Genomic DNA, 13427 nt, shown 5'->3' with positions numbered 1-13427 from the left:
TGATATCTGGTTGCTCTGTCCTGTGTTCTAGTCTTGGGTTGTTATCTGATGTTACTGATTTTCTAACCAGAGGACTCCCTTTAGTATTTCTGGTAATTTTGGTTTGGTTTTTGCAAATTCCCTAAACATCTGTTTATCTGGAAATCCCCTAATTCTGCCATCGTATTTGAGAGACAGTTTTGCTGGATATATAATTCTTGGCTGGCAGTGTTTTTCCTTCAAGGCTTTATATATGTCATCCCATTGCCTTCGTGCCTGCATGGTTTCTGCTGAGTAGTCCGAGCTTATTGTTATTGACTCTCCTTTGTAGATGACTTTTCGTTTATCCCTAGCAACTCTTAAAATTCTCTCTTTATCTTTGGTTTTGGCAAGGTTGATTATAATATGTCTTGGTGACTTTCTTTTGGGATCCACCTTATGTGGGGTGTGATGAGCATCTTGGATAGATATCTTCTCATCTTTCACGATATCAGGGAAGTTTTCTGCCAACACATCTTCAACAATTCTCTCTGTATTTTCTGTTATCCCCTACCCCCCCATTCTGGTACTCCAATCACTCGCAGGTTATTCCTCTTGATAGAGTCCCATATAATTCTTAGGGTTTCATTTTTTTTAATCCTTTTATCTGATTTTTCCTCAAATAAATTGGTGTCAAGTGCCTTATCTTCAATCTCACTGATTCTGATTTCCATTGCCTCGATTCTGCTCCTATGACTTTCTACTGAGTTGTCTAATTCTGACATTTTATTGTCAATCTTCTGTATTTGATTGCTGTGTTTCTATGGATTCTTGCAGCCTGTTAAATTTTTCATTACGTTCTTCTCTAATCTTTTTAATTTCCTCTATCATGTGTTCTGTGTTTTGCTTATCTTCCTTCCTAATTTCTTGAAGAGTTCTGTATATTAATCTTTTGTATTCTGTCTCCAGTAATTCCAGGAAATTTTCTTCCTCTGGAAAATTTCCAGATTCTTTACTTTTAGAGCTTGCTGAAGCCATCATGGATTGCCTCTTTATGTGATTTGATATTGAGTGTTATCTCTGAGCCATCAATAAGTTATTTATTTATGTTTGCTTACTGTGTCCCAGCTTCTTGTTTTATTTTGATATGCCCAAATAGGCTGCTCACATGAGCTAGTTTGATTACTGGCATCTTTGAAGCTCTAATGTCCTGTCACCAGGTGGTTAGATCTGCTACTAGGTATGTGAGCTCAGGAGTTCGCCCAACCTCCTATATGGAGCCAGCTCAGGTGCCCAGGTAGATAGCCACCAAGTGTGTGGTGTAGGCTCTCACTTACAGTCCTAGACAGGCATGGGTGATTGGTGTAGGCACAGGCAGGCATCTGGCTGCAGCAGGGGGACAGACTCTGAGCAAGGCAAGGGGCTGACGGCGCCGAGTGTCCAGGAGGAATGCGTGTCCCTGTTCCTTAGAGCACGCAGGTGGGTGAGTTTTGCAGCCGGACTATAAGCACCTAATGCTGTTGGCTGAAAGGACTGGGGGGCACCTCTTATTCATGGGCCCTTAGAGCAGGTGGCTAGGTGGTGTGGGTGTAGCCACCAGTCCTCAGGCCCCTGATGTGGGTAGGTGAAGACCCTGCTTAATGGGCAGAGCAGTGTCAAATGTGAAGAACCTGCCACTTCACAGCTGAAACAGTTGAAGTTAGAGTTCAGGTATATACCCTGTTGTACTGCAGTAATGAGGGCCTAGGCTGTTGAGATGGGCCCACACAAGTCTATGCAGTGGGAAAGGCATTCAAAGTCCGTGGATCTCTTATGCCTGTGCCTAAGGGTTCCTGGCTTAGGGGAGTTGGCAGTTTATTTTTTCCCCGTTAGTTAATTTGTTCACTCTCCAAGGCAGGGAGAATGGCTCAAGGCATGTGACAGATCGCACTTCCAGCCCACGGGACTCAGCAATTGCTGAAGCCTGTCCGGTACCCAGTGCAGAGCAGGGAGCGAGGAGGTAAATGGGAGAGAGGTTTTTCCCTAAGGGGGGTGTTTCTGATCCCTGCGGTAAGCCATAGGCAATTACTTATCTTTCGCCGATGAGGGCTGCTTCTCACTGGTGCTGGGTGGCCGTGTAGACTCTCGCTCTGGATCTCTCCCGCTGTGGGAATACGCACCTCCCGAGGACTGCCACTTGCCTGCCTCACCGCTCACCCACAAACTACTCAAGCCTGAAGGGCTCAGGCTCTCGCTAGGTCAGGTCTGGCAACTCCTTGCTGCTTCTGAACCACCTCTCCCTCCCGCTGCCACTCAGTCCGGTTCCTCAACTCTGCCTTTGATGTTCAGGGCTCCCAGATTGCCATATATAATCAACTCACTAGTTTTTTCGGGTCTTTGTCGTAAGAGAGTCCACCAGAAGCATCCAACTACTCTGCCATCTTGCCCCCCACCCCCGCCCAATCTCTATTATTCTTGACCAGTCAGCTGACTTGAGACTTCTGGTTTCTACTTCCTTCCTGAAATACACTCCTCCTCTGGCATACCAAGCCATGGTACTGTGTCCCTTACTGAATTCAGGTATTCCCATGACTTCAGCTCCAGTTGTCAAGACAAAGGAATTTGGTGTTAACATAGTCGGTCCTGAAGGGTTTTGAGTAGGGAGGTAACATCATAGTTGTTCTTGAAGAAAATTAATCCTGTTACTCTATGAAGGAAAGAACGAAGCAAGCAAACCAGATTAGAGACTACTATAGTAGCCCAGACAACTGGTAGTAATTAAGTGAACCAAGGCAGATGTTAAGAAAGAATCAACAGAATTTGTCTCCAAAAATCATATTCACCCTTCAAAGTTTAACTAAACAGCTCTGTGCCCCACCCCCAATATATCCACTGATCATCCTGGCTAGAAACCATCCAGACTCAGCACCTTTCTCACAATCACCACGTAACTTAACTATACCATTGATTGGCAGGATTTGGGGCCACATCCATATTCCTCTTGGAATTCTCCATAGTGCCAAGCACACAGTAAATGTTGGTTGAATGAGTAGGATATTTTTCCTGGTCACCATCACTAAAGTCTATTTCAGTTTTCATATAATTCTATATACTCAGATGCACATAAGGAATTTACTGACATGCTGAGAATTATACTGCTTTATGGTCTCCTTCCACCCACAACCTTTGTAACAGTCACAAGCTAAATGTCCAAAAATAGGAAAATGGTTAAATAAATCATAGCCCCAATTAATAAAAGCAGAAGAAATAAAAATAAAGATTATCACTATTTTGCAACTCCCAGTAAAATAATGATAGAAGCAGTAGTTTGTTGGAAACAACTCATACCAGCTTGTGAGAACTGACTATGCGCATCTATTCCCAATTCCACCTTCAGTGACACATTGGTAGCTTGAAATTGGCCATGGTATGAGTGTTTACACCACGAAAGTTGACAACTGATCAGTTGTTAAACATTTACCAACACACCACTGGATTTAGGCAATGATCACTGGTAGCTGATAAAACCACTATGTGAAAGACTGTTGGGGATCACTATCATAACGGATAGATCAGGCTGATACTACCTGAACTCAATGATCAATCAAACCTCACTAAAAGAGGCATTACACGTCAGAGACTTCCTAATGTGATGCAATAGGAAGTCCACAACATCACTAGGAAGTATTCTTGCCAAAAATCTACTCCAATTCAGATCAAATCTAGATCTACCATTTTATGGGAAATACAGGAGATAGAAGAACAATCAGCCAAATACAGAACGTCTTGAGGACATCTCCTTCTCCCAAGGGGTTTACCTATTTCTCAAGTTGTAGAAAGAAATATTCATTTGTAGACCACCCACAATAGACTCTTACCAGTTCACTGCTCAGTAAACTCACCTTATCTTCCTAGTTAAGGCTGAGCCCTTACCATGACACTTTGCCCAACTGTACAACTGCCAGTAAAGGCCTGGGAAGTCCTCCAAAACTACTCTTCAATGTTGGTGGGGGGCACTGAGGAGGTAATAAGGAATCCAAAGAAACTATCAGAGCCTTAAAAAATGCTCTGGAATGCTTTCTGTCATTTTAGCTACATTCTAGCAGGTGGTAGCAGATGGTCATAAGGAGACCATGGATACAGAATGGTAGGCAAGTTTGAGACAGGTTAACCTCAGCCAGGAAGGACATCTCTGGTACCACCTTGTCATTGCAGGTATAAAATTTTAAAAAAAAATTTTTGTAATAGGTAATATTTGCATATGATGCAAAATTAAAAAGCGATAAATGGGTATTCAGTGAAAAATCAGTCTCCCTCCCACTTCTGTCCCCAGTCACCCTCTTCTCTTCCTCACAGACGACCACTGTTACCACTCTCTTCCTGAAATTGTCCTTTCTGAAACTGTTCATACATTTACAAACATATGTACTCTACACCATGCCTTTTCCACTTAACTTATGTCAGATATCTTTCCATCTAGTACACATATACAGCTGCCTTGTTCTTTTTAACAGCTTCATAAGATGGTACGGATGCACTGGAATTTCTTAACCGTAGACTGACCTTTTAAAGTTCTTATTATCAGTATGTCAAAAGCAGAGCTAGGAAATTACCCACCCATGGGCAGATACTACCCATGGCTGTGGTTTTTTCAGCCATGACAACATTTTTAACATTGTGAATCACAACGTATTTGGCCAAATGGGGTGTGGTGGAAAAAGCTGTCCTGCCAACATCCATTCTCCTCTTTCACAGTACGAGAAGTGTCGCTAGAAAGTGGCTGCCCAGCCACGGAAGGGACTCCATTTCCAGCCGCCTGGCAGTGAGGTTCAGCCATGGGATGAGGTTTCCCCAGTTAGTTCCTAGTGGCAGTGATGAGAGTTTAGGGTCTGATGCTTTAAAGGAATGGCTCCATCTCCTCCACACACTCTCTGCCCCTCTGCCAGCTGAAAGCTAAATGACTGGGACAGGGTTGTGCGGTGAAGGCAGCACAGAGGCTTCTTATCATCACCATGGAAACCCAAAGCTGCCAACCTCAGGCATGCCTGTGGAAGCGCCAGGTCAGAATCAAGAGTGGAAGAAGGGAAGTTTCCGACACCGCATGGTGGAACAAAAGAAGCCCCTTTTATCAAAAAATTACCTCGTGAAAACAACTGCTTCCATGAGGAAAAGGAGGTTTGGGTCTAGAAAGTATTGGCTTCACAATGTGCTTTTCTTACAGGAATTTTAATAATAAAAGGTATTTCGTGGCTATACTTACAGAGCTATAAAATCTAATCATCACTGAGCAAGTCCCGGGTGTGATGGCCTCTGGGTTTTGTACACATGCCTCATCACTGATTTAGACTTTCTTGCACATTTTTATTGCCGCTCAAAACACAGCAGATGTCTGAGACTGTGAAGGGATGGGTCCAACATGCGGATCAGCTATTACAAATGGTGAACTCCCTGTGAAAACCCATACTCTCGGTTTGATGTCAGCACCTAGAACCCTGGGGTAGTCTGACCAGACCAGACACCATCGACTCCAGATGACCCATGTGCGTCAGAGTAGACCGTGTACCACAGGACAAAAAATGGCTGATTGTTTGGAAGTAGATCACCAGGATTTCTTCTGAGGTGCCTCTGGATGGACTCAAAATTCCAACCTTTCGGTTAGCAGATGAGCACTTTAACCGTTTGCACCACCCAGGGACTCCTTGGGGTAGTCTAGGCTCCTTTAAATCACACCCTCACACTGTCTTCACAGATTTCAAATTGTCCCATCACTTCCAAAGTTGGCCTTGTTCATTCTCATAGATTTACATTCTAAATTAGCCTTTGTTATTTTTCCCCTTGTTGTGTTACCCATCTCCATAAATTTGGAAGCATTAACGCCGCCTACTTCTAAGTTATTACCTGAAATCCTACCCAAACCCTAACCCTAGAGTCTGTGGTCTCTCCTCGTCTGGGTCTAAAGTCTTTTATTCTGTTTGCTCCCTCTTCCTTTGTATAAACACCTTCACTCCTGTGTAATAACCACTCATCTTTGTCTTTATTTTCCTCTTTCATTCTTGCATCTTTGCATCTCATTTCCATCTCACCCCTTCACTTTAAGCCCCTCTGTCTCGGCAACTTAACCTCATTCACTCTGTTTTTCACAATCCTGTCAAATCTCGTTTTTTAAACATTAGCTTCATTTTTCTCTTTCACTTTCAACTCAAGTTCACATCTTGTTTCATCTCACATTTTCTTCTCTTCTTTTTATACCTTTACTTCTTGTTCTATTGTTATAAACAGAAGGGCCCTGGTACAGTCTGTCTTAAGTGATAAAGATGGCAGAAGGAGGGGGTACAGGGGCTGGAGGGACAATGACCCAGTGCAGCAGCAAGTTGGCATCACCATGCTCACCTCTGGGCCCAAATATTTGAGATAAGAGAGGCCCAGAAGCTCAGAGGCCAACGTGAAGAGGTCTCTGGTTAGGCAAAGGGAGATGCAGCCACAGAAGCTACGTGAGCTTTCTGAGCAGGCAATTAAACAAAAAAAGAAACAGTAATGGCCAAAAACGATAGGAAAAGATGATTAGCTTCACTAGGCATCAGTGAAATGTAAACTGTCACCTACCAGATTGGTAAGGACTAAAAAGAGTAACACTAACCAGTGTTGGCAAGTGGGTAGGAAACACTCTCAGACAATGTTGCTGGTGGGGTAAAATGATAGGTACAAGTTTTCTATAGTGCAGTTGGGCAACGTATATCTACACTTCGAATGTCTACAGCCTTTAAGCCAGCAACAAAGATACGGATACAAAGTCATTAATAATTTCTGCCTTGTTTATAATGAGATCACATGGGGTCGGAGAAGACAGAGAAAGAAGGAGAGGGGAGAGTGTGCCAAATCTAGTGTGATTTGGATTATGTTCACTGTCTCCCTGAAACCTAACGAGGCCATGGAACATCAGCTCTATTTCACAGAGTAGGACTCTGGGATGCAGAAAGACTACAGCACTTGCCCCAAACCCAACATTAATAAGCAGCTGAGCTGGGCTCCACCTCCAGTTTTCTCTTTTCCACTACATTATAGGATGTCTTAAAAACCCCAGGACATTAGTCCTCAAACCCAGCTGGCATCTCCTGGCTGGTTAGCCAACCTGAGAGATGTGTACACTGTCCAGCCTCCCTCCTTTGCAAGGGGGAAGTACTGAGATAGCTTCCCAGACTGTTTCAATCTTCTTGCATCCATATAAAAATCATCTAGGTCATAATCCAGCCGCCACGTAAAATTTTTATAGCATCATCATCTGTGGCTGCCCCCACCCCAAACACCAGTTACTATGAAATTATACCAGAATCTGGATCAAAGTATAGGGGAAAATTCAAGGCAAATTTTTGCCTGATGAACTCATGGCAGAGAATCAAATTTCACAGGGAGTTCCAGATTCTAGTGCATTAAAAAACAATCTCTAACTTTACTGCGAGGAGAGGACTTTATTAGAACAAATGAAACATGCTGCGCTCTGCCCGGACACCGAGGTCATGTTAATGTGTCTGCCAAGGAGAGTCTCTTCTCGCTTTAGGAAAAAAGATAATAATCTTCAAATCACTAGCATCTGACGCTGGCTTGATTTAAAATGCACATAGATATAGAAAGAGTTCCAGGAAAGAATCGTATTTATAGCTTGCCTACATTAGTCAGTGGAAAGGCCCTTGTTGCTCCCAAAATAACATTTGGGATGGTGCTGTGTTCTATCACTTTCACTAAGGCAAAGCTACGTTTCTCATCTTCTGTTCCTCGGATTCTCAGGGGGCATCAGACAGGTCCCTCTGGCCTTCCCCACCTCCAGCCCAGCTGTACGGCAGTTGGCTCAACAAAGTGTCAATCCAGAAGCCTCAGAACATCCCACTTGAAGGGGCCGTTGCCTTAGATCCCTCCACCAACCATCTAACCATCACTCAGATTTATAACCCCCTTAGCATTAAACCCTACAGGACACATGATCTTCTCCACAAGGATAAATGCAGGAGAAGGTTCTAGTAAGCCATTGATCACCAAGGTCTTTCAAACAAGGACTACATAAGCCGTCTGAGGAAATGACAGGCAGCAACTTTGTTTACGAATTACCATGATGCTGAGAACAAGACCCCAACCACTCATTCAGGGGTTCTTGGGGTGGCAACATTTTTACCCACTTGCTACAAAATTTCCTAATTCTTGATCCATAGCAAGTGTGGGCAATGCTCCAGATATGTGTGCTATGTATCTGCCTAGAACTGACTCCCCCCAACCCCGGGGGAATGCCATAGCAACGTAAAGCCCTTAATGAGGTGAGGAATGGCCAGGTTGGCTCTTCCTCTGCACACCTAAAGGCCTCTGTGGTCAACACAGACCCATTGGTCCCAACAGGAAGGGCAAGGGTTGGGGTGGGGTGCAAATTCACCTGGCGCACTGGGCTGGAAGACTTTATTCAGATCCAAGGAGGAGGCTCTGGAATGGGTTTTCTGTGGCCGTGGTGGTGGCGTAGGAGGGTCCTCACCCCTTTTCATGGCCTCTTCTATGGAGGTGCTAGAGTAAGATCTGCAGCAAAACAAGGGAAGGTCAGAAGGGAAATGACAAAGTTTTACTTTCAGAAGTGGGATTTTGAAATGGGAAATACTCTCAAAGTCAGTGTGACTGCAAAGGGCTTACAAGCTCCCCAAGCAGATGCCATGATCTATAAGAATTGTCCAAACCCCAACCATGAATTGGGACCTTTTTAAATTCCTTGCTCTTATTACACCTTAGACCTAAATATACCCAAAACGAAAAGCCTTATGTAAATTCAAATCAGTGCCTACTGGAATGATTAACAGGAATAGCACATAAACCCTGCAGCTTAGGCACTTCCATATCGTAAGAGAAGGTCTTCGTGGTATTAACTGCAGACCCTTTCTCCTATTTACATGCAAATGTGATGGCAGGCACATATGGAACTGGGGTAAGCACAGATAAGCTGAGGGTAAGAATCAAATGTTCAAGGGAATATGCCACAAATGAAATTCAGGGAAGGAAAATACACATCAACCAGGTTGAGGGGTGGAAGTTTACATGTCCTGAGAAATAGGGGTTATTCTGGAAATGTTCAAAGCAAAAGCCTCATCTGAACCTTCTCCCTCAATCTGCAGCAAGGCTGTAACTAACTAGGCGACTTTGGAGACTGTAACTCCAATAATGACATTTAAAGAAAAAGGAACTAAATAATTTGACAAAGGTCACAGAGCTAGTAAATTACATAGGTACAATTCAAACTCCAATCGCTCTGTTTCTAAATTCCATTTACAAAATGGTCTGTGATTGCCTGGTGAGCCAAGGAAGAACTCCTCTGGCAACAGCAGCTAGAATGTACATTAGAGACCTCAGTACACTGGTCTACTGCTTAGGAATAGGCTTAAAGACAGATTTCCAATATGATGATCCAGAAAAGGACTTAGGAGGTGAATGGGTACGTGTGCTACTCAGCTTCCCCACTAACTTCATGTCAAAGAAGACCACGACCTTTGCATTAGACGTGTCCTAAAGACAAATTAACCTCAGAAAACAGTCCTTCCTATTGTGCTATTAGAGTGGTTCTTATAAAATTAGAGTCTACAATTACTTATAGGCTCCTTCTGTTCTTGGTCACGCTGTTTTTGACGTAAAAACTCGTTGCTGTCGAGTAGATTCCAACTCATAGTGACCCTATAGGACACAGTAGGATTGCTCCCTAGGGTTTCCAAGGAGCAGCTGGTGGATTCGAACTGCCGACCTGACATAGCGAGTTTCTATTTTCCTGAATGAGTTCCTGAAGGTTTCTTTGTGGAAGCTGAGGGTTTTGTTTGTCTTGCAAGGTTGCAATCTTTAGTGAAGCCACCATACTGCCATGTGAATACTTTAGGATGGTCTCTGTAACAACTGGCAAGACAGGCAAGGCAAAAAGACATGCAGGAACTAGTAGGGAAGAATATTCTAACACTTTCAAGCAGAAGAAAATGACTGATATAAAAGCAAAGCTGTTAAATGGGAACTCATAATTTAAAAAGGAAATTAGAGACCCTAACTAGAAATTAGCTCTGCTGCTAACCAAAAGGTCACCAGTTCAAATCCACCAGCCACTCCTTGGAAACCCTATGGGGCAGTTCTACTCTGTCCTACACAGTCACTAGGAGTCGGAATCAACTCGACAGCAACGAGTGTAACTAGAAATTAAAAGAACCTTCTATGCCAGATATAGATTTAGAGACACCGTATATATATATATATATATACCTGCAAAAGCCGGAACCTGTGTAAGGCAGAAACCTGTCAGAGACGGAAAACACAAATATTTTCCACTAATAGAGAATGACAGAAAAGTGGTAAGACTGCACCCTGCCAAAGGCAGAAAACTTGCGAGACCTGGAAAAGCAAGGCAGTCCCATCGTGTTCCGGCTCTCACAGGTTTCACTGTGTGTGCATACATATTCCATACCACATATCTCGTTTCCATATGTAATCTATGTATTTATATTTTCATATGGAAAGTCAGTGAATAGCAAATAAATGAGATTGTATAACTATGACCACAACCAATTAAAATATAAATGTGCAGGGAATCAACAAAATGATGAACACAGTAGTGTTAGAACGGTGATTTTCTTTCCCTTAATTTCAACAATGCTTTATTATTTTAAAAAAGGAAGATAAAATGATTTGATTCCTTTGTTTAAGACCCAGTTGAGAGTAGTAAACATAAAAAACTCTAAGTCAGACCAGGAGAAAATCTCTAAGATATATATACTTATTTATATTTATAAATATAGTTGACTGAAATTTATACATATATATAATTTAGTCCAACACATTAATAATAGAATATGTGACTGAGATTTTATAATTTCACTCACTTGGGGAGCAAGGAGAGATCAGCAAGAGCAAAAAACGGGAAGTTTAATTTATGGTTAACATAGTACCCAGAAGCAGATTTCTGCAATTTAAAGAGCCTTCTTCCCCAGACTTAATGGTCTGACTGAGACTGGAGGAACCCCGGAAAGCATGGCCCCTGGATTCTCTATCAGCCCAGAACTAAAACAATTTGCAAGGCCAACTCTTCAGACAGGGATTGGACTGGACTGTGGGACATAAAGTGATACTCGTGAGGAGTGTGCCTCTTAGCTCAAGTAGATACAAGAGTCCAAAGGGGCAGCTTCTGTCCAGAGGTGAGATGGGAAGGCAGAGAGGGTTAGGAACTGACTGAATGGACATGGGGAATCAGGGGCGGAAAGGAGGAGTGTGCTGTCACAGAATGGGGAGAGCAATTAGAGTCACATAACAACATACGTATAAATTTTTGTATGGGAAAAAATTTAAAAAAAAAAAGAGCCTTCTTCCTATCATGAAAGAAGATAAAGATTACTATTCTACATCCCTAAACCAATACAGACTCATTTGTGAAAGATTCATTCACCCTTTTAAAAAGGATGACTACCAGTAAGGTGATGGTCATAGAGAGAAATAGTGACTACACCCCTTTTCTACCAAAATAAATTACTCTATTTATTGTTTTTAAAAATATAAAGATGTCTACACTTTCTATAAACAAGGGAACAAAAGCCCAATTTGGAAAATCCAGGTGTAAAAGATAAACTCGGGTAACTCTTCGATTTACAAGGACACAAGATTTCCTTAAAGATCAGTATTTCAAGCAAATAAAATATGATTAGAATTAAATTTACTTTTTCAGGAATATGTCTACTAGCAAAAGGAAGAAAAATGTCACTAAGGGTCAAAGCAGAACTTACAAAAACACACACAAGAGTACCGGATCTTGCACTTCAGTTCTACTGGCAAAGTGTCCCCGTAGCATCTCACCTCTTTGATTGATTCCATCTATTAGTGTCTCCTATTCCTTCTCTGCTCCTCTCTGCGGAAGTCCACCGCAGCTCTGCCCCTTCTACTCTCCCTCTTCTACTCTCCTCTGACCACTGAAAAACGCTGAAGCCAAGAAGAGGCTCTAGGAGGGGATCAAACAGACCAATACTCTGCTCACCTGACTTCGATAAGCAGAAGCTTCAATCCTCACTGAAGTAATCATAAGCATTTGCTTTTCCTACTCTAGATTTTATTCCTCATACTTCTTAATTTTGGATGTTACCTTTGTCGTGATATCAAATTTCAGTGTTAGTTACCTTATCATTGTATTCCCCTCTTTTCAAAGTTACTTCCCTCCATTAGTTATCATCCTGTGACAATTGGGTCATAATCACACAGCCTACCTCTTCAGATCAGGGGACCAAAGAGTATCCACCACCACCTTCTAGAATAAAAACAGAAATGAAGAGTCTCCCCAGCATCACTATGTGTTCCAATGCAGCCACTCCCAGCTAGTGAAATTACCCATATTCTAAGCTCCAACTCTAAAGGAAAAGGAGAGCACGGGTTGGGTTTTGAGGTGGAGGTTTTATGCCTAGGCAGGGACAAGGCACAAAGGACATAAAAGCAGAAATTAAACAAACACTACCTGGATCTTGGTCTTGCTTTCAGACTGTTGGAATCCTTAGGCGTTGCTGAAACAAAGATTATTTGTTGTTTGCTTGGGTTTCATTTCTGCAGTTAAACAGGTTTATATGCAGCACCTGGGCTAGTACAGAACACATCAACAGGTAAACGTGAGGTACAGGTGTCCATGTGGAGAACTTGGACGCCTTCCACATGCTCATGATTTCATAATTTTATTTCTAAAATTAATGGCACCATTAAAAGGCAAAAAAAACCAACATATTTTCCCTTTCATCAGAACACTATCAAAGAAGCCATTCTCAAATCTAAGTTGATTAATAAAGAAATTCCAGTCCGAAAAGAAAACCTTTTCAGAGGGTTATCTTTTTATATAATAATGAGTTCGTACTTAAGGGTATCTTGATCGATCATGGTAGCCTAGTAATAGGTTTTAAACTAGTGTCCCCTGAAGGCTAGGAAGAAATGTCTCGTGCTCCATATTTCTTAAAATATACTACAAGAGCAGCATGGCCACAAGAAATCAAAGCCCACAAGTCAGTTGAAATGAGCTATGCCGCTTTTCCGATAAGAAAATAGTCTTGTACCCCGTGTCTCTATGACCAAGTCGTACAGCAAGTATTATGGAATGAAATAGTCAAAATATTTTGTCACCCGTAAGACTTTTCCTTACCAAATTTCAATCATAAACTAATTTGCCCACGATCGACACTTGTGGAGCCTACTTCCCCACCATAAATTGTCGGGAGTAACTAGAAACATTTATAAAAACATGAAGCCTCTTTTTATGTTTCCAATCCCTTATGGAAGACAACTTTAGAAACCACCAGCTATGCTAAGGTTTTGCAAACACTGAAATGTTTTCATCATGAAATGTCATAAAAATTCACAGAGTGCTACTAACCAGGAACAGGGAGAATGTAATTTATATATTCGTGTGCACAAATTCTTCCAAAAAGAAAATGTCGCCCTACATTATCCCATTCTTTTTACACCGCTACAAA

General features: G+C 42.2%; 1 protein-coding gene across 1 annotated transcript in view; it reads right to left on the bottom strand.

Moving 5' to 3' along the window:
• The window catches only part of REPS2 (RALBP1 associated Eps domain containing 2), a 193917-nt gene that overhangs the window by 66426 nt on the left and 114064 nt on the right, over positions 1 to 13427 (bottom strand). Inside the window, exons 11-12 of the mRNA XM_023737251.1 lie at positions 12428 to 12473; positions 8354 to 8490 (exon numbers count right to left, since the gene is read on the bottom strand). Of these exons, the coding sequence (XP_023593019.1) occupies positions 8354 to 8490; positions 12428 to 12473 (183 nt within the window). The remainder of the gene's footprint in view (positions 1 to 8353; positions 8491 to 12427; positions 12474 to 13427) is intronic.

The sequence above is a fragment of the Trichechus manatus genome, unplaced genomic scaffold (assembly GCF_000243295.1).
Source record: "Trichechus manatus latirostris isolate Lorelei unplaced genomic scaffold, TriManLat1.0 scaffold00100, whole genome shotgun sequence".
Taxonomy (NCBI): Eukaryota; Metazoa; Chordata; class Mammalia; order Sirenia; family Trichechidae; genus Trichechus; species Trichechus manatus.
This window is presented reverse-complemented; position numbering and strand designations above follow the sequence as displayed.